The sequence below is a fragment of the Galeopterus variegatus genome, unplaced genomic scaffold, assembly GCF_000696425.1.
Source record: "Galeopterus variegatus unplaced genomic scaffold, G_variegatus-3.0.2 Scaffold14, whole genome shotgun sequence".
NCBI classification, from domain to species: domain Eukaryota; kingdom Metazoa; phylum Chordata; class Mammalia; order Dermoptera; family Cynocephalidae; genus Galeopterus; species Galeopterus variegatus.
The window spans coordinates 1,347,792-1,367,334 of NW_007726125.1; the positions used below are offsets into that span (position 1 = coordinate 1,347,792).

A 19,543-nucleotide genomic window follows, 5' to 3' on the forward strand; every position below is an offset into this window, starting at 1 on the left:
CCCCAGTGTAACTGCGTTCGAAGATAGGGCCTTTGGAGGTAATTAAAGTTAAGTGAGGGCAAAAGGGTTGGCCCCTAAGCCAACAGGATTGGTGGACTTATAAGAAGAGGAAGAGAGATCTCTCCTGCTCTCCCTCCACCAGCGAGCACAAAGACAAGGTCACATGAGCACACAGCAAGATGGTGGCAGCCTACAAGCCAAGAGAAGAGGCCCTACGATGAAACGTACCTTGCCAGCACCTTTACTGTGGACTTCCCAGCCCCCAGAACTGTGAGCAGTAAATTTCTGTTGTTTAAGCAATCCAGTCTGTGGTATTTTGTCACAGCAGCCTGAGCTGAGGAATACATCAAGTATGCCCAATTGATAGCCAAAAACTCAGAGCCCACCCATAATGGTTACAGAATTTCTGTTTGGGGTGATGAAAAAGTTTTAGAAATATATAATGGCGATGGTTGTGCAACGCTGAATTTAATAATGAAGTAATGCCACTGAATTGTATATTTAAAAATGGTTAATATGGTAATTTTGTCATATATTTTACTACAAAATTTTTTTTTTTGCCTTTTTTTTTTTACTGACCAGTAACGGGATCGCAACTCTTGGTGTCGCACCCGTACCGGGGACTGGCAACGGAATAGCAACCCTCGGTGTTGCGCCCGTACCGTGCTCAGCCAGTGAGCGGGAACCGGTCTCCACATGGGATCCGAACCCTCGGCGGGAGCGCCACCGCACTCCCAAGCGGCGCACTCTCCAGTGCGCCACCGGGCCGGCCCTTACTACAAATTTTAAAAATTAATAATGTAATATACCAAAAACCATTGAATTGTATACTTTAAATGAGTGAATTATATGGTATGTGACTTATATCTCAATAGAGCTATTTTAAAATCAAAGCCCAAATTTTGACTTGTCATCAAAAATTTCAAAAGCAAAATTACTGAAAATCCTTCAATACTACAAATTATAAAGAAATTGTATATATATGGGCCCTCAAAAAGAAATGTCTGTGGGGCTACCAAAAAGAAATGTCCCTTGGGGGGACAGGAGTGGGAAAGCACCACCCTGGTGAAGGCCGTGTTCCATTGAGAGCCACCCGAGAGGACAGCCCAGCCTCTGCCTGAACTCCCAGTGCCGCAGGTGTTTAAATATATGAAGTCCCAACCTCCTACGTTAAGAGAGAAACAAACTAAAGTTACAAGTAATGATTTTTCATTTATCAGACGGGCAAAGGTCACAAAGCCACTAAACAGACTTTGTCAGTGAGGACGGAAACAGACCCATCATTGCTGGTGGGGGCACAAAATGGCAAAATCTCTATGGAGGGCACTATGGCAGTATTCATAAAACCTAAACATGCATATATTCTCTGCCTCAGCAATTCTAGTTTTAGAAATTTATCCTAAAGACATATTGCTCACAGGTACAAAAGCTGTTCATCACACTATCTGTAACAGCAAAAGATTAGAAAATTTTAATAGTCATTTAACGGTGCATTGGATACATTAACTCAACAATGGTACATCCCACAGCTGGACGAAGAACCATGCGGCTCCTCTGCCCTTCTGTGCCATGTATCGCGTAAGCTCTCTTAGCTCTTCAAAGCAATTATGTTTTTTTTTTTTTAAAGATGACCGGTAAAGGGATCTTAACCCTTGACTTGGTGTTGTCAGCACCACGCTCTCCCGAGTGTGCTAACCGGCCATAAAGCAATTATGTTTTAACATTGGGTAATTCAGTAGGCAGAACCAGCATAACCTTGTTTTAATTGCTATTCCTTAATTGCTACTGGGCTTGACATTTTTTTCATATTTATTGGCCCTTATACTTTTTTTTATTCTGTAAAAAAGTTCACAGAACATGTTTACATTCATTAGCTCTTGATTCTATGATACTGTGAAGACGACCAGGGACAAATCGCTGCTGTTTTAACTCTGGGGGAAGTCCCAGGTTGGGAACAAGGACTCAGTTGAGTCCTATGTCAGTGTCCTTGCTATTACAACAGCTCCTCCTCCTAGAGACCTGGGCAGAAAGACTCTCGTGTCAGCAGGAGACACGAAGGTCCACCCAGTCCCACACATGCAGAGAGGCGTCACTTGCTGCCGATAACAAAGTCCTTGGTTTGGAGGGGTGCCAGGTGTGGGTGGTGACCAGTGGAGAAGTGTCCGTCTCGTTTCCGTCTAGGAAGATGTGACCTCTGTGAGTAAAGAGAGGTTCTACTTGGCTCCCTATTCCATCCCAAGACGTGACATCATAGACCTGGACTGTCCCATCAAAACCTGAGGAAGAACACAGAAAAGAGACAATTAACATTAAATCCCCACAATAATTTTTATAACTTGCTCTATGGTACCACAATGGGCTACAGGTTGAAGAACCGAACATTAACATGATACCTAAAGGCCCTCAGAGTTGGCAGCTGATGACTCCCCGGGGCACACAGTGATGAGCATCTGCTATATACCTATTATGTGCCGGGCATTATCTCTTTTAATCCTCACAACTGTATGCAGCAGGTACTATTATTTTCCCCAGGAAACTGAGGCTTAAAAGACTTTTTCAAAAAGTCCTCTAGGTCCCTCTCAGCAGATGGCTTTGTCTGCTACTTGATGGGGAAAACAGAAGGCTTTAGAGAGGAACAGCCTCATGTGCTCCCACAGTCTGGTGACATCCACACTCGTCCTCACCTGCTGTCCTCCTGTTCCTAGAGAACCAATCCCTGTACTCAAGCTTGGTTCTCCTCTTCTGCTCTTTCTGGCTCCCGGCACTTACAATCACCCTTCCATGTCCTTTCGTCTATTCTTTCAGCCCCTCCCCCTCTCAATGGATCTTTCCCACTGGCTTTAGATACCCTCATTAAATATCACCACGCAACTAGATACAGCAAGACCAGACCCAGGAGCCTAAAGACCCAGCTGGCTGGCTATAATCTGAATAGCAAGTAGGCCGAGAAGCACCCTGGAGATGCTGTCACTTCTTCCTGGTACAGCCCCATGGCCATTCGAGCATCTTACTATCTGTAGGCCCCTTGCCTGACCTGAGACCTGAATTCCTATTAGGCTAGGAAAGGCCTGCTGCCAATGTGTGGAAGTTTAGTAGCCAGGGTGGAGAACAGCCTGACCTGAAGAACTGAGAGAGTTAATTTGGAACCTTTCTGTGGGTAACTTTAATTTGTTCAGCCAGATTTATTAGGAGGTGGCCAGGCTCCTTCCTGACACCATATAGTCCCCTGGAAGAGAGAGATCAAACAACACACACAAAATCCTGCTCAGCATTACCTGAAATGGCTAAGCAGTTGTCCAGGCCTGGGGCCCAAGTCACTCGCAGCAGCTCTGGGTCGGGGCTAGGTGTGGACACTGGGCACTGGACTGAGCTCACAGGATGGCAAAGATTCCGGGAGTCAAGGAGACGGAGCTGCCCACCTGAGCCAAGGCAGGCAATGTTGGGCCCAGGGCTCTGGCCCCTGACTCCAATTTCTGCATACCATCTCTCTCCACCAGACGCAGGGCTGCGGCTGAGATTCTCTGACGGTGCCCACTTTTGGCGGATGTCAACAAGTCCCAGCCGGCCCGAGGTGCAGCAGAAGGCAAAGGTGTCTGCATCCAGGACCTGCAGGCTACTCAGCTCCTCACTGTCACTGATGTCTGGAAAACAAGAGCAAAGGAGAAAAGCTGCTGGAGTCAGATGGGTCTGGCAATTTGGCAGGGCTGGCTGGGCACAAGTTCCTCCCACAGTCCTGTTTTCCCTTCCCACCCGCCATAGTCTGCTCGGCAGGGGTGCCAGTCCCCGGGATTGCCTCTCCTAACCCCAGAATGAGAGCCCCCTGAGGCCAGGGCTGGCCTGTTATTCACCGTGTTTCCCCAGCATCTGGCACAGAGTGTGGAACTAAGTTTCGAACGTGGCTGAGTTGAGCTGGGAGGCAGACGTTGGTTGGAGGAGCCAGCAAGGGGGGACTGCTGCACTACCTGAGGTGTATGTGGTCTTCTGGGATTCCAGATCCACAATCTTCAGACTGCTGAGCCTCACCCCATGGAGGACTCCAGGTGCCATTGAGGAGGAGATGGCTACCCTGGGCCAGAGGCTCCCGTCTTTCTCATGCACAGCAATGGTGCTGACAGCTTTAATGACATCTGGGAAAAAGGGGAAAAGGCTAAAATCCAGAATGTTACTGAAGGTCTGAAACATTACATGGTGAAGGCCAGCCAGCATCTTTCCCCGCACACTTACAAGGGCAAGGAAGACAGGGAGCTGACAGTTGGCGAGAGAGGATGTTGAGACATAAACATTCTAGGTTATGTTTACATTTTGGAAACTGTCAGAAGCACTTTAATTTCTTTATAACTTGTCTTACGAACTGTTTTTTGCAAATGGGAGATAATGAATCATAGCAGCCATCTCAAAACCCCTGAAGCAGTTCTGGCTTTTTATAGTTCTGTGGAGAATGAATAGAGAAAAGGAAACGGAATGAACACGAACACGCTGCTGACGTTGTTTACACCTTTAGCGAAAAATAACAGGTGCGGAGTTCATGAACTAACATCATCTCTTCAAAAACATGTTCCATGATCTCAAGCAATTTGCTAAAGCCTAGTAAGTGAAGGTTACATTGCAGATGTTGTTGTTAAAATGTAAAGTGGATAAGAAAGTCCACATGTTTTTTACACTGAATGGAACAAAGACAGACTAGGCCTTAAGTAGAGTCAAATTTTAGTTGTTTTTTTTTTTTTTTAAAGATGACCGGTAAGGGGATCTTAACCCTTCACTGGGTGTTCTCAGCACCAGCTCCCCCAGTGAGCCACGGGCCGGTCCTTATTTTAGTTTTATTTGTTTGTCTCATCCTGCTTGGCTAAGCAGGCAGGTTCTCGTCTGTATTTTACATTTGAGCTTCTCTTGACAGATGCCATTTATAACAGTTCAGAACAAGTCATTTGCTGCACAAACTACTTAAAGGGAAATTCATATTTTCCATTTTATATTTTCTTGCTCCAAGAGGAGGCTCATTACTTGGTTTCCACATTCTCTGAAGAAACTGGGGGTCTATGTATATTCTCAATTCTAAAGGGTAGGGAAGAGTCAGAAAGAGGAAAGACACTCATGGCTCATCAAGCCAGTGTGTGTCAGCCAGTCCCCTCCAGAGAGCTCACACACAAGGAGTGCATACAGGGACATGTGGGGGCTAGGCTAGCATGCAGGGGACCCTTGGGCACTGCTCCCAAAGCCCACGGGACTTTCAGTGCATGTAAGCCAGACTTGCTGAACTTAATTGCTCCCACCACAGGAGCTGTGGAGGTTCGGAGTAGACACCCCAGTTGACACTCAGGACCAAAGTTTATCTCTAGGGAGTGCCAACGAGGCTGCAATCTAAGCCCGTCCCAGTGAAGGATGCTCTCTTGGGCCACCCTTAAGTGTCTCCTTCTTCTCTTTCCACAGATACTGGGCAGCCTGGAACAGATTCTCCCGGGACCTGCTGCTCTAAGCCAGTGGATGAACCATCAGATGTGATTTGTCCCCTGATGTGAGGATGGAGAAGACCTATTTCAAAGATTCAGTGGAAAACAAAGGCTTGAAGACCTTCTGGCTGGAGAATTGCTCTATAACTACAGTAGGAAAGAAATCAGTTCTTCTCTGCCTTCTCTGGTCAGTGATACAATGCCCTCCCCTGGGAAATCCACACCAAATCTACCACACCAGCCCCAAACTGAAAAGACAAACTACCACAAAAGCAAAAAACGACACAGCGAGGCACCTCCAAGAAGGTGGAAATAAAAGAAAGAAGGTTGTTTCTGAAAATTAAACCAACACAGAATGGGTCAGAGCAGAGACAGGCAAAGGCAACATGTGGAGTCAGCACGGCTCCCAGACCTGCAATACTGAGCAAAGGTAGCAACACGTCTAAAGGAAAGTGGTGTCGGGGAGAGGCAAAGAAAATGCTGGGGTCTGTCCAGGACAGAGGGAGCCACGCCAAGACTGAATACTGAAGTTCCGAGTAGAAGCAGCAAGTGACACTCAGCTGAGATCCGCAGACACTGTATTCATCCAACTCAGAGGTTTCTACAGTCCCAGAACTAAGAGAAGGGGACTCAGGCCTGGCCCCAGGGGCCTGGGCAGCAATGCTTTCACAAGTCTCACCCTGCCTGCCTAAGATAGCTTATGAAAAAGCAACTTGGAACCCCCTGAGCTGATTCCTCTTGTTTCGGTTATGTTTATCAAAGCAAGGCAATCATAAGGACCTGGAATCTTCTGCTTTTAGTTATACTTATTTTTTTCATTATAAACTAATAAAATTGCATTCCAGTTTATTTAGGAGTATTGTGAGTCTAGTGAGTATGTCTGCCTCCATAAACAGATTAGATTTGTCCTGGATATGCTGACAAAAATCAGGTTTCTGAGACCTCAAGGCTATGGGTCAATACTTGGACCTTGGAAAATTCACCAAAATAACATTGTGCTTTTAGGCTTCTAGGAAGATAGCTGGCCAGTCGTCCCTCAGCTCTGGGATACTTTGCACGAACATCTAGAGGAAGATGACTCTATCTGACTCTTAATACCGATATGAGTGTCAGCGCAAGCTCCGCTAGGGCTGGGGGCAGGTTCCATGCAACACCTTGTACCCACGCACTGTCAGGACAAAAGCACCTCCAAATGGTTGGTAAGACTCCTCTCCCTCTCATCTTTATTTATTTATTTTTTGTTTTTTCCCTTTTTGTCTTTTTTCGTGTCCGGCAACGGATCACAACCCTCAGTGTCGCGCCCGTACCGGACCGGGGACCGGCTACGGGATCGCAACCCTCGGTGTTGCTCCCGCGCCTCGCTCAGCCAGTGAGCGGGAACCGGTCTGTATGTGGGATCCGAACCCTCGGCGGGAGCGCCACCACACTCCTAAGCGGCGCACTGTAGCAGTGCGCCACCGGGCCGGCCCCCTCCCTCTCATCTTTAAACCACTGCTGTCCCACTACAAGTTACCGGCATAAGGACAGACATATAGATCAGTGGAACAGAACTGAGAGTCCGGAAATAAATTCTTATATTTATGGTCAACTGATTTTCAACAAAGGGCCAAAGTAAATCAATGGAGAATGAACAGGCTTTTCAATAAAAAGTGCTGGAACATGCAAAAAAGATTAATTTAGACTCTTACCTCAGACCATATATAAAATTTAACTCAAAATGGATCAGACTCAAATGTTGGAGTTAAAACAAAACCTTTGAGAAAAAAAAAAAAAAACATAGGAGAAACATCTATGAGTTAGGTAAAAATTTCTTACATATGACACCAAAAGCACAGTTCCTAAGAGGAAAAATCGATAAACTAGACCTCATTAAAATGTAAAACTTTTGGGCCGGCCCCATGGCGCACTCGGGAGAGTGCGGCGCTGGGAGCACAGTGACACTCCCACCGCGGGTTCGGATCCTATATAGGAATGGCCAGTGCGCTCACGGGCTGAGCGCGGTGCGGGGGACACCACACCAAGGTTTGCGATCCCCTTACCGGTCACAAAAAAAAAAAAAAATTAAAACTTTTTTTTTTTGGCTGACCACAGGAATTGAACCCTGAATCTTGTTGTTAACAGCACCATACTCTAACCAACTGAGCTAACTGGCCAGCTTTAAATTTCAAACTTTCATGCTTCAAAGGACACTATTAAGAAAGTGAAAAGACAAGCCACAGACTGGGAGAAAACATTAGCAAAACACACATCTAATAAAGAACTTGTATCCAGAGCGGACAAGGAACTTTTACAACTCAACAAAGACTAACAACCCAATCAAAAAACGGACAAGAGATCTTAATTGGCATTTCACCAAATATACAAAGCACATGAAAAGATGCTCCACATTATTGCGTTTTAGGGAAAGGCAAATGAAAGCCACAATGATACACAATTTCACACTCTTTAGAATGGCTTTAATAAAAAAGACAGACAATAACAAATGTTGATGAGGACACAGAAAAATGGGAACCCTTATACATTGCTGGTGGGAATTTCAATGAAGCCATTTTGGAAAGTTTGAAAATTTTCTAAAATATCAAACATAAATTTACCATGCAAACTAGCAATTCCATTCCTAGGTGTCTCCCCAAGAGAAATAAAAACATATGTCCACCCAAAGACTTGTATGTTAATGTTCTTGGCAGCATTATTCATAATAGCCAAAAACTGGATCCGTCACCTGGTGAATGGACAGACGACATGTGGTACATCCACACAACGGAATACTACTCTGTCATAAAAAGGGACAAGCTATAGGTACATGCTGCGACATGGGCAAACTCAAAAGCATTATGCTAAGTGCAAGAAGCCAGACACAAACACCACGTATTGTATGACTCCACTGATATGAGATGTCCAGAAAAGGCAAATCTATTACAGAGACAGAAAGATTAGGGGTTGCCTGGGGCAGGTGTGGGAATGGAGATTAACAGTAAATGGCATAATTGATCTTAGGGAGATGAAAATGTTCTAAAACTGATTTATTGTGATGCCTGCACAATTGTTACATTGACTAAAAAATCACTGAATTGTACACTTAAAATGATATAGTAAGTAAAACATATTTCAATAAAATTAAAAACAAATAAACCACCACAAGTACAAGTAACTGCTACAAACAACTGGAAGCTATAGCACAGTACGAGTGACATGGAAAACAACGAGGAAAGCCCACAAGGTCAGTGACCCCAGAAAGCAAACGAGCACAAGAACTGCCTTTCTGCAGCAGTGAAGTTTGGGGAGGTGCCAGCAGCCACTGGGCAACTTCTGGGAGGCTTCCAAATGAGGTGGTGTAGGGACCAGGGGCGGAGCGCTGCACAACTAAAGGGGCAGCTCCAAGATGAGCTGCCTGTGCCTCTGAGGCACTCGGCCATGCTGGCAAGCAGTGCTGTCACTGAGGGACGGATGGAAGAGGCTGCATTAGGACACAGAGATGCATGCTGTGGTACCTGCCTTCCTGATCCTCAAACCACAGCTGGAGGGAATGCTATTCCCCCTGAGGGAACGTTCCTCCACTCACAGAATGGACAGGATTAGCATTTCCTGCTCCTCTCCCCATTCCCCTGATGGGAAGCAGAGTGACTTCTCTGAGTGGGAGACTGGCCACCCTGGCCTCATGCTCACTCACTGTTTTCCTTGCCTGCGAAGTGACCTCTTTGCTGCTGCCACTTTCTCCTCCTCCAAGAGGTGAGCTCGCCTGACCAGCCCTAGCTCTGCCCTTGCCTCTGCTCCTGCCCAGGGGAGAGGCCTGTAGTTCTCTGGGTGCTCCACCTACGACTCGGTTGGTAAACTCAATTCCTGGAGTAACTTACAAGAAGCTCCGGGTGGGGCTTGCATGCCATGTTGTGGTTGCTAATTCATCTTTCCTGCATTAAAGTAGATACTGCATTTTAATTCCCACCTGCCTCTGAGTCTATTTCTCATCTCGCTCAGATTAGGGGACAGGGGTATGTGAGTCACACACTTTCCTAGAACCCCAACCCCTACCAAGTCAAATTCACTCACCGCTGTCCTCTGCAACCTGCCATACCTGCAGGTAACAACCTGGAAGGCCACTGGTCACCAGCAATCTATTCAGGATAAATACAAAATCTTAGTCCAGACAGTGGGACACTCACCCACATACCCCACTTCCCCTCACCAGCCCACTCAGCTTGGGATCCCTCCACTTCTCATATCAGGAAATCTTACTGCAGGATCATCAAGACCAGCCCCCTCATTTAATAGATAAGGAGCAGGCTCACTCTGCTTTAGGGACAGGTCTACAGCTCATGGAGAGTCATGGGATTGAGCCCTGACTTCCAGTGTCATGATGGTCACCTAGGGAGGACACAGTGTGGAGCCTGAACACACATCCCTGATCCAGAGACTCTCAGCCTCTCCCAACTGAGCTATTATTGCCCAACTACCCACCATTAGCTCTCTCAGAAATTAAGAGCAACCTTCTATCCTGTGTCTGTTCCCTGTACCAACTCTAGTGACCTGTTGGTTACATTAGTCAAAAGGGCTGTGGGGCTGACCTCTGAGGTGAAGAGGAAAGAAAAAAGAAAAAGGGCTATGGGGGACTGGGAAGCCACAGCAAAAATTTCTTTGTATTCTAGGGTGGGTGGGTGGGTTGGTGTGTGTGTGTGTGTGTGTGCAATTACCATGGGGTTTTGAAGAGGTGATTAGATTCTTAGGACCATGCCTTTTGAATGGATTAAAAATGGTGGTCATGGGCATGGTTCTGAGGGCTTTAAAAGGACAGTGCATGAGGAGCTGCTCTCTCTGTTTCACCATTTTCTGCCATGTAAAACCCCTGGATCACTGTTGTCACCACCAAAACCCTCACCAGACGTGTTCCCTGGACTCTGGACTTCCCACCCTCTGAAACTGTAAGCAATAAATTTATTTTTTTTAAATAAATTACTCAGTTCCTTGTATTTTGTTATAAGCAACAAAAACAGACTAAGGCACCATCCCAAGACTAACCCCAGCCTCACAACCTTACAAGCACCTTCCCTAACTCCCTCTTTTGAGACGTTCCTGAGATTCTGTTGAGGGCTGTTCTTGCTTGCTCTGCACACTGGATAATCCCAGCTTGGAAAGATCACCAGTCTCCCTGGTGGTGGGCGCTTCAACAGGAGGCCACGGCGGGAACCAGGAGGGCGGGAAGTGAGGTAAGACAATACTCTCCACTGCTCTTCCTGTGTCAGGACTGGTTCTGGCAGGAGCCATGCCTCACCCCAAGTGTAGCTTCTGCTTGGTGGCCCCACCTTCATGAGTGCCAATAACACACCTTCCTCCATTTGCCCTTCAAACTGGGGGGTGGTAATAGCTTTGGCCATTGCTAGCCTCTGGGTGCCTCGCTGTTCCTCATTTGTTCCCTTAACTTTTCCATTTTCTACACAAAATCCCTTCATTAAAGAGTTTGTGTGTGTGTGTGTGTGTGTGTGTGTGTGCGCGCGCGCGCATGCGCACTCACACATGCCCATGTGCTGGGGTGGGGGGAATCAAGAAGCAGGATACCCCTGAGCATTTCCAGCCATCCCATCCTGAATGGAAGGTCTGGGTCGCAGAACTGACCATACCTGGTATCTGGCACATGCTTTAAGTCAAAGACAGACTGGTCTGAAAATCCTCCATGGTGTACTTTGAAATCTCTTTCTGGGAATAAACCCTAAAATACAAAGGGGTGGCCAATCAGATAAAGCCTGCTTGTCAAAGGAATACTTCAGAAAAGCTCCAGATAAGAAGTCAGATCCTGGCCTGGCAGGAGGCCACGGGAGCCGCTCAGCTGGCGACAGAGGCTTCTCCCTACGATGTGCTGCTATTTGTAAATGCTGGTCTCAGCTGCCTACATATTGAGCTTCCTTTCTTCCCTGCATATCCAAAACCCTTCTAGCCTTTCACTAGCCCCTTGCACTAAAGCATATGCATTATATTCCAGGCCTTCTTAGAGGAGTCACAGAGACTTAACAGCTTCATAAAGAAAACAGGGGGCCGGCCCGGTGGCGCACTGCTACAGTGCGCCGCTTGAGAGCGCAGCGGCGCTCCCGCCGAGGGTTCGGATCCCACATACAGACCGGTTCCCGCTCACTGGCTGAGCGAGGCGCGGGAGCAACACCGAGGGTTGCAATCCCGTTGCCGGTCCCCGGTCCGGTACGGGGGCAACACTGAGGGTTGCGATCCGTTGCCGGACACGGAAAAAGACAAAAGACAAAAAAAAAAAATAAAGAAAGAAAGAAATAAAATAAAGAAAACAGGGATTATCAGCCAACTAGCACATCCCCATTTCTCACCCTGTTCTCCCACTGGAAGACAATTGGGTTCTTCTAGCAATAAAAGTAACAACTACCACTTATCAAGTGTTCACTGTATCAGGCACTGTGTTTAGGGCTTTTATCACATTTAATTCTTACAATGACCCTGCTATAGATTGGATGCCCCCCCCCCACACTTTATTGAAGTTTAATCCCCACTCTTAACTGTTGAGGGTGACAAATCCTATTATGGTAACTGAAAGGTGGGGCCTTGAAGAGGTGATTAGATTGTAGGACCAGGCCATAGTGAATGGATTAATAATGATAGTCAGGGGTGTGGTTCTGAGGGCTTTAAAAGGAGAGCATGTGAGAGTCTCTCTGTGCTCTGCCATTTTCTGCCATGCGAGACCCCTGCATTGCTGTAAAACCATCACCAAAGACCCGCACCAGATGTGTTACCCTGGTCTTTGGACTTCCCAGCCTCCGAAACTATAAGCAATAAATTTCATTTTCTTACAAATTACCCAATTCTGTGTATTTAGATATAAGCAGCAGAAGCAGACTAATACGCACTCTATGATGTAATTATTCCTATTCTACAAATGACAAAACTAAGGCACAGGGAGCTTAAGCAACTTTTCTAAGGTCATACGGGTATTAAGTTGTGAATCTGAACCCAAGTCTGTTTAACCAAAGCCCACGATCTGAGCCACTAGACTCTACTACCTCCATGTAAGGAACCAGAGGCAGGGGAAAAGGAAAAGAGGAAAACCCAGTGGTGAAGGGGGAGTCATATCAGGTCTCTCATCAAGGCTCAATCTGGGTGAGTCCTTGGCTTAAGCGTGAATGGTGGGGATGAGGGAAATCAGGAGTACTAGGTAGGTGATTTCCCCCTAGAACAACAAAAGCCAGGCCACCCTATAGCTTCCATAGCCTCTAGGTTTTGTGAGTACAAACTTGGCATTTTTCTGAGCCTTAACCTCTTCAGATTCTAATTCAGTTGTTCTGGGAAGGGGTCAAGGAATATGCATTTTAGCCAGTACCCCTAATGTATTTGGTACAGGTGGTCCTCAGCCTACTTTAAGAAACAGTGGGCCATGGCTGCATGGGATCTAGCCTCCCCTGGGCTTAATCTTTTTCTATGTCCTTGTCTACCCTCTTCTATTCTAAAACTTCAACTCAACTCCATAACATGGTCACCCCTTAAGATAACTTTGTTTGTTATTTCATTAAAGAATTTAAGAAATTCAGGAGCAAACCCTCTCAAATTCCTGCCCCCACATGACCCTCCAACGTTATTTGCCTGTACGCCTCACCCTCCCTTGTCTTCTGAAGACTAATTCCCTCCCCTGGAGTCCTGATCTATCCTCAACCTCTATCCCTCGAAACAGGATCATGTTCTCTGTGTTATTCCCCCACTCCTGCATTTTTACCCTCTGTCTTCAGGGGCTACCTCCCCACAGCTTGTAACTCTGCTCACGCTCCTGTCTTTAGGAAACTTTCCTTTAAACCTGTGTTTCTGACTAGTTACTGCTGTAGCTTCTTCACTCCCTACATTTCCTGATTCCACTTCCCTCTCCTTTCAGTCTTTGGCCCTGACTACAACCAGCAAAAATGCTGTGGCAGAGGTTACCAAGAGCTCCCAACTGCCAATCTTATGAATGAACTCTTCAGTCCTCATCTGGAAGGTTTTTATAGCAACATTAGACAGCCACCAACTCTTTCGTATTGAGACGTTCTTTTCTCTTGGTTTCAGAAACACTGATCTTTTCTGAGACTCCTCCTGTTTCAAAGACTATTCTTCCTTAGTATTCCTTGTGGGTTCATCTTCCTGTAACCATCCCTTAAATGTGTTCCCTGACGTTCTGTCCTTAGCTGTCTTCTCTCATTCCTTATATCCTACACATTCATCCTAGGTAATCTTAACAATTCAATGGTCTGTGACCACACTCTATACTCTAATGGATCCTAAGTCTATTTTTGATAAAGTAAAACTGACTCCTTCTTCTAGTACACTTCTGTAAACCGCAGGACATTCTATAGCATTTATCTTTCTGCATAAATGCTCTATTAGACTATTAGGACAGGTCCAGAGCTTGTCTCTCTCTCTTTCTAGAATTCAGAACAATACCTGGTAGATAACAGGAACTCCACAAATGTTTAATAAATACAGTTGACACATATACTAAGCATTTATATTTCAAGTTACCTGATTTTCTTTTACAGAAAGTCTGAGAGGTAGTATCAGATGAAGAATTTCATTTTTTTTCAGGTTTTCATAGCCAGCTACAAAGACTCCTGGGATAAAGAAGCAGAAGTAGCTGTGACAAATTGTTAGAAAGATTGTAGATCACGGCTGGGTCTATAAATTGCCAAATTCCCCAAACCAAATATAAATTCCTTTCCCATCGGCGTGCAGCCTTGTATCAGGGGGTGGAAGATCTTAAAAAGAGGAATGTAAGTACAGGTGGAGCACTAGTTGCTACTAGTGACTAAGAGGTCCTCAGGTGCCCCGGAAGAATGGGTTGGGTCCCACGGGCTGAACCCCTAAAACCCAGCCTGAGGAGTGGTATTCTAGCTCCTTCAGAGCCAGGCAGGGCATACCTTTGTTACCAATCCATTCAAGAACTCGAGTGGCTCCTGAGAGATCGAATGCATGGAAATCCTGGTACCTACACGATAGGGAGGGACACAAAATCACACGGTGCATGGCACTTTACAGCTGTCAAGGAACTCTGAGATGGCAGCCTGGTTCCGTGGCTAGGGGCCCAGGCTCTGGAATTAGGCAGACGTGAGACTTAGTCTTGCCTCGCATTTTACCCACTGTGTGTCCGGGACCAGGCCAGGGATCAGACCAATTACTTTATCTCCCTGAGCCTCTGTCCTCATCTGTGGAACTCCCAGGGCACCCAGACGTCCCAAGATTGATATAAGGAATCAATGAGATAATCTGTGTTCAGATCTTAACTCAGAAGCTGGCGCAAAATAACCGGTCACTTATGTTATTATTACCCATCACAAGCGCTACTCTTAACTAGCACCTCGCACAACTTGAGCACGCAGGCAGGTGCCATTTCCCAGATGCGGGGGCCGAGGCCCAGGAGCTCTCCGCATCCGCCCTGCCTCGTGGCCACCGCCGGCCTACACTGGGATACCCTACGTGCTTCTGCCCGCACCCATCCGCCCGCCAGGCCACCTCCATGCCGGGATCCCGTCTCCCAGCTCCACGCGACTTACAAGCGCAAGGATTCCACTAACCAGTCCTCCGCGGGATCCATGGCAACCGTCACTTCCGGCACCACACTTCCGCCCGGGAGCCTTCCTGGGCGGGCGCGGCCCTCTCGCGAGGAGTGGGCGTGGCCTCCTGCTAGGGGGCGGGGCCGAGTCTCCCCGAGCGCCGCCAGCTCCGCGCTGCGACCTCGCTGGGCTAGGTCCCGTGTTCTCTGGGCAAGAGCTCCGGGAAAAGTGACGTAAAATCAGGGGTTCCCCGAAGTCAGCTCCGACCGGAGCCTGAGGGACTAAATACCCGCCCGTTTTAGGATCAGGTATTTGCAGCCCACAGAGGTGCAGTCAGTGCCCCAAAGCCAGATATAATACAGGACCACTGAGTTAAATTCGAATTTCAGGTAAACGATGAATAATTTTTTCGTATGAGTTTTGCGTGCAATATTTAGGACATTTTATACGAAAAAAATGTTTATCTGAAATTCGAGTTTAACGGAGTGTCCTGTGTTTTTATTTGCTGACTCTGGCAACCCTAGTGAAGACCATAGAGCGAGCAAGCGGACAGTGGGGTCTGGATGCCGACTCGGCGCTCTTCCTGCATGCGCGCTCGGCACTCCCCTCAAAGCTTGGCGTGAGGATGAAACGAGATGCGGTAAGTAAAGCCCCGTAGAGGTGAGAGTAGAACCCAGCGCCTGGCACAGGACCCGGCACACAGCAGATGTTTGCTGAATAACGAATGAGTAGGAGTCCTGAGTCAGTGCCAGTCTGGTGCCATGGCATGGAGTGTTCTGGGCTTTTTGAAGCCAGCCCATCTCACTGAACAGCCCGCCCTCCAGCCCCCTTTGCCTCTCATTCCCTCAACCGTAGCTAGAAGAAGACCAGACATTCTATGTAAAGGGCAGGGTTTTTTATTCGCAACTTCAACAGGGAAGCAAGAAATACAGCAGGAACTAATTTGTGTCTGCATCAGTGATATTCCTGGCGACACAACCAGAAATCACAGTAATGGAGTAACAGAGATTTGAGCTTTGGATTTACATCCAGATGGGGCCACTAGCAGGGTCCCATTCAGCACCTTCCCTGGGTGGGCACAATCTAAGCCGCGTTGTCCTCTCTGTCCCATTATTGACATCGCTTCTGCAGTATTTGCACCAGCAGCCTCCTGTGCTCAAGGGAAACATACAGAAGGATTGACCTGGGGAGGGGAAACAAATGATAGGGGCATCCTGCCATTTCTAAGAGCTAGGCATCCACAGAGTGGGCAGGGGCAGGCTGTCAGCTGAGGCATGAGCCCTAGTACCCTGAAGGGCCTGGGAGGAGGCAGGGGCAGTGGTTTTCTCAGAATACAGCCCAAACCTCACAGGGAAGTTGTGACAGTTAAAGGAGATCATGGAAGTAAATCCAAGTATAGTCCCTGGCTCTGGGCCATGTCTGTGTCCTCACTCCCCCACCCCCAGCTCTGCACCAGAACTAAGCCACACCACCCAGGGCTAGGAACTGCTTACTTCTGAGATTCTCTAGTTGATCTGCGTGTTTCAGGCCTTCAAAGCCAATAGCCCATTGTCTCCCTTCAGACTTAGCCAGCCCCAGCTCCTAGCCCTTACATCTGAGGTCCCCAAGGGCTGGTGGTTCTGTGCATCAGGAAGTCAGGGATGTTGGCTGAGGATGGGGTTGAACCTTCTCTAGGGAATGCTCTTCCCTTTTTTCGAAATGTACACATTTGATACAAAAGTGAGTCAGCAACAGGTGCTTCCAGGAAGCATACAGTCTAGTAAGAGCTCCCATTTACTAAGGGCTTGATATGCACCAGGCACCATGCTCAGCATGTGACATAAATGGTCTCATTTAATGGGAGGTGAGCCTATTTTTATCTCCATTTTATGGATGAGAAAGATGAGGCTTAGAGAGGGTAAGTGATGCTTCTGAGTTCATACAGCTACTATGTAGCTAGCTTATGAGCCCAGCATGCTGTTGCCAGAGCCTACATTCTACCACATCACACTCAACAAATAGCAGTGAGGGTGATGCACGGTGGGGACAGCACCAGGAGCAAGGAATGAAGGAGCCACCACTCAACCAGGCTAGATACTAAGGCTGGCTTGGCTCCAGCTTTGGGGCCTTAAACCCCATAGGTCAGTGGTTTACAACCAAGGATGATTTTGGGCCCTCCCCCCAAGAGGACATCTGATGATGTCTGGAGGCATTTTTGGTTGTCACAACTTGGGGGGAAGGGAAGGAACTACTGGCATCTAGAGGCAGAGATGAGGGATGCTGCTAAACATCCTACCATGCACAGGACAGCCCCCACAACAGAATGTCAAGAGTGCTGAAGTCAATAAACCCACCCAGCCATTGGTGGCTGAGGCAGATGAGGGAATGGAAAAAGCATGGGTCAAGGTGAACAAGGTCAGGGCTCTGTCTTGGCTGCTGACTTCTCTCCTCTCTGGGCCTCAAGGTCCCAGCTCTGACTACAAGAACACACAGGGCACAGCAAAGGTGGACTTGATAAATGCAGCAGGGGACAGCTTGGGTGGAACAAGGCTGTGTGGACTGGGGGAGAAAGGTCCTGCTGCAAGAGGCTGGGTAATTCTACTCTGTGACTTTAGACTGGGTGATGAGTGAGGGGGAACTTCTTGCCCTACTTTCCATGGGGTTTGCTGGGAAGGTCAGCCTCCTTTCTTTGGATTGTTCCCCCTTTGAGCCCTGGGTCATAGTGAGAGCCTGGAACCCTGGTTTTCTGGGGTCCACAGCCATCACACCCTAGCTGGTCAGTCATGCCCTAAGTGGTAATTCCTCCCATGCCGGATCCAGGGGTGGCCCTGGCTGAGCCCTCCTGGTACTGGGTTAGGGGTCTGGCTCACCTGAGTATGGGGTGCTGCGCCACTGAGGCTCACGTCCAGGGCTTTCTTTAGCAGGAGAATCCTGAGCAGATCATGACTCAGCTGCAGTCTCTGGTCCCTCAGGGAAGTGTGAGGAGCTGTCCCCAACGCGGATGGGCTGAGATGCTCGAGACTTTTCTTGCCCATGAAGTGACCTAGAAAGGAGTTGCCGAGGCACAAGGAAGTCAGGGATCGAGCATCACCCTAGTGGAAAAGTTCCTCATCTCTCCCATGTTTCAGTTCTAGTGGCAGGAAGATATGTAACCTTCCTCCTCCTCCTCACCAAGGAGCCACAAAAACACCTTGGCGGTGGCAAAGCCTGTTACCTCTGCTTTTCCTCAACAGGTGGAGTGGGTGGAGAGGATGGCACAGCTGGAAGGAGGGTGGAATGGCCAAGGGCCAGGGAGAAATTCTGCCATTTGTGCTTCCTGCTTGGAGGAGGGACGGGACAGTGCAGGGGAAAAGGTGGAGAACGATGTGCCTGGAAGATGGAGGTGCAGAGAGAAGACACGCCTGAGGTTAGAAGAGTCAGCAAAGTCTAAGGAAAGGGGCTTCCAGCTCAAAGTAAGATCTAGGATCTAGCCGCAGCTCTGCCTTAAACTGGCTGAGCGATCTTAGCCAATTCACTGACCTGTCAGGGTCTCAAGTTCCCCATCTTTTAAATTAAAGAAGCCCTAGGGCCTCCACCTGCTCGGACACTGGTGTACGGGCCGAGGAGCGGCCATAAGGTTGAGATGGAAAATGAAGTCTGAGCAGGAGAGGGGCGCTGGCCCGGGTCCCGGAAGACTTACCAGTGGCCCAGAGGTTGCCCCGCGGGTGCACCCGAATCTTGCTGGCTCGGCTGCGGGGCTCCGGGAGATCCCAGCTGAGCGGGGCGGCGCCGGCAGCGAGCAGGGCTAAGAGCAGGAGGCCGCCGAGCAGCCGAGCGCCCCCGGCCCGCCGGGTCATGGCTGTGCCCGGGCCGCGGTCCCTCTCCGGCGTGATGCCAGCTGCTGGAGTCTGGCGGCTCCCGCCTTCGCTCCTTTTAAACCCGCGCCCCGGGGGCGGAGCCGTCTCCGAGAGCCCGGCCCCGCCCCGGCGGCCGCGCCGCCACCGCCCTGCGGCTCGCACCGACCCGCACACCCGCACTCGCGCCCCACGGGGGCACCGCTTCTTCCAGGGAGTGCGGGCCGAGGCCCACCGTCTTCAGGCTGAGGAGCTGGCCCGGGGCAAGCAGGGGCCCGGCGGCAAAGCCGTTCTCCTGGCATTCCCTCGCCACTCCCGCCGGGCTTCGGGCAACAAGTCGTTCTGCACCCCTCTGAGCCTCTCTTTATGGAGGGTAGAAGTAGGGGCGTGGAGCCCTCCTCCCGAGAAACACGGGCATTTTTACAGTGCCCAGCAAGTGCCGGGCATCAGAGGAGCCCTATACGTTGATCTCCATCAACCCCTTCCTCTCGGGGAATCTGACCCGTGTTGATCGCGCTGTCTACCCTCTCAGGGACAGCACACACCAGGTAATCTGGAAATGCTCTGGCCCACAGCAGGTGCTGGGGGTGGGAATGCAGAAGGATGGAAGGTGGGACAAGGAGCCACTTCCGCGGAGTGGGCGCCCCGCTGGACAGCCTGGCCTGTCAGTTGGGCAGGAGGCAGATCCGTGGGTTAGGAGAGCAGAAGAGCACAGGACCAGAAGCCCATATACAAGCGGTGTGACCTCGTTGAACCTCTTTCT

At 48.8% G+C, this 19,543-nt stretch overlaps 2 protein-coding genes across 3 annotated transcripts; both read right to left on the reverse strand.

Moving 5' to 3' along the window:
- Nucleotides 1-1,192: 1,192 nt before the first annotated feature.
- On the reverse strand, nucleotides 1,193-15,009 carry WDR73 (WD repeat domain 73). The gene is made up of 8 exons (XM_008565524.1): nucleotides 14,969-15,009; nucleotides 14,336-14,403; nucleotides 13,941-14,029; nucleotides 11,060-11,148; nucleotides 9,495-9,559; nucleotides 3,963-4,127; nucleotides 3,276-3,641; nucleotides 1,193-2,276 (listed from the first exon to the last, which is right to left on the reverse strand). The coding sequence occupies exons 1-8, from the start codon at nucleotides 15,007-15,009 to the stop codon at nucleotides 2,041-2,043; spliced, it is 1,119 nt and encodes a 372-aa protein (XP_008563746.1). The 3' UTR covers nucleotides 1,193-2,040.
- Nucleotides 15,010-15,844: 835 nt separating this feature from the next.
- NMB (neuromedin B) lies at nucleotides 15,845-18,830 on the reverse strand. 2 transcript variants are annotated; one of them, XM_008565713.1, is made up of 3 exons: nucleotides 18,627-18,830; nucleotides 17,818-17,990; nucleotides 15,845-16,118 (listed from the first exon to the last, which is right to left on the reverse strand). In XM_008565713.1, exons 1-3 carry the CDS (start codon nucleotides 18,781-18,783, stop codon nucleotides 15,954-15,956), a joined length of 495 nt encoding a protein of 164 aa, XP_008563935.1. In that variant the 5' UTR covers nucleotides 18,784-18,830; the 3' UTR covers nucleotides 15,845-15,953. The 2 variants fall into 2 exon arrangements, with proteins under 2 accessions (XP_008563935.1, XP_008563943.1); XM_008565721.1 differs by having other exon boundaries at nucleotides 16,032-16,151.
- Between the last annotated feature and the right edge of the window lie 713 nt (nucleotides 18,831-19,543).

Bases quoted from the DNA above. Each gene is read 5' to 3' on its own strand.
- NMB (XM_008565713.1), bottom strand. From the start codon at position 18,783: ATGACCCGGCGGGCCGGGGGCGCTCGGCTGCTCGGCGGCCTCCTGCTC. The intron at 17,991-18,626 runs GTAAGTCTTCCG...ACTCCTTTCTAG, and splicing joins GGGCAACCTCTGGGCCACTG to GTCACTTCATGGGCAAGAAA. The intron at 16,119-17,817 runs GTGAGCCAGACC...CCTTGAGCACAG, and splicing joins GCGCAGCACCCCATACTCAG to GAGGCTGCTGGTGCAAATAC.
- WDR73 (XM_008565524.1), bottom strand. From the start codon at position 15,009: ATGGATCCCGCGGAGGACTGGTTAGTGGAATCCTTGCGCTT. The intron at 9,560-11,059 runs GTATGGTCAGTT...TATCCTGAATAG, and splicing joins AAGCATGTGCCAGATACCAG to ATTGCTGGTGACCAGTGGCC. The intron at 2,277-3,275 runs GTAATGCTGAGC...GTTCTTCCTCAG, and splicing joins CAACTGCTTAGCCATTTCAG to GTTTTGATGGGACAGTCCAG.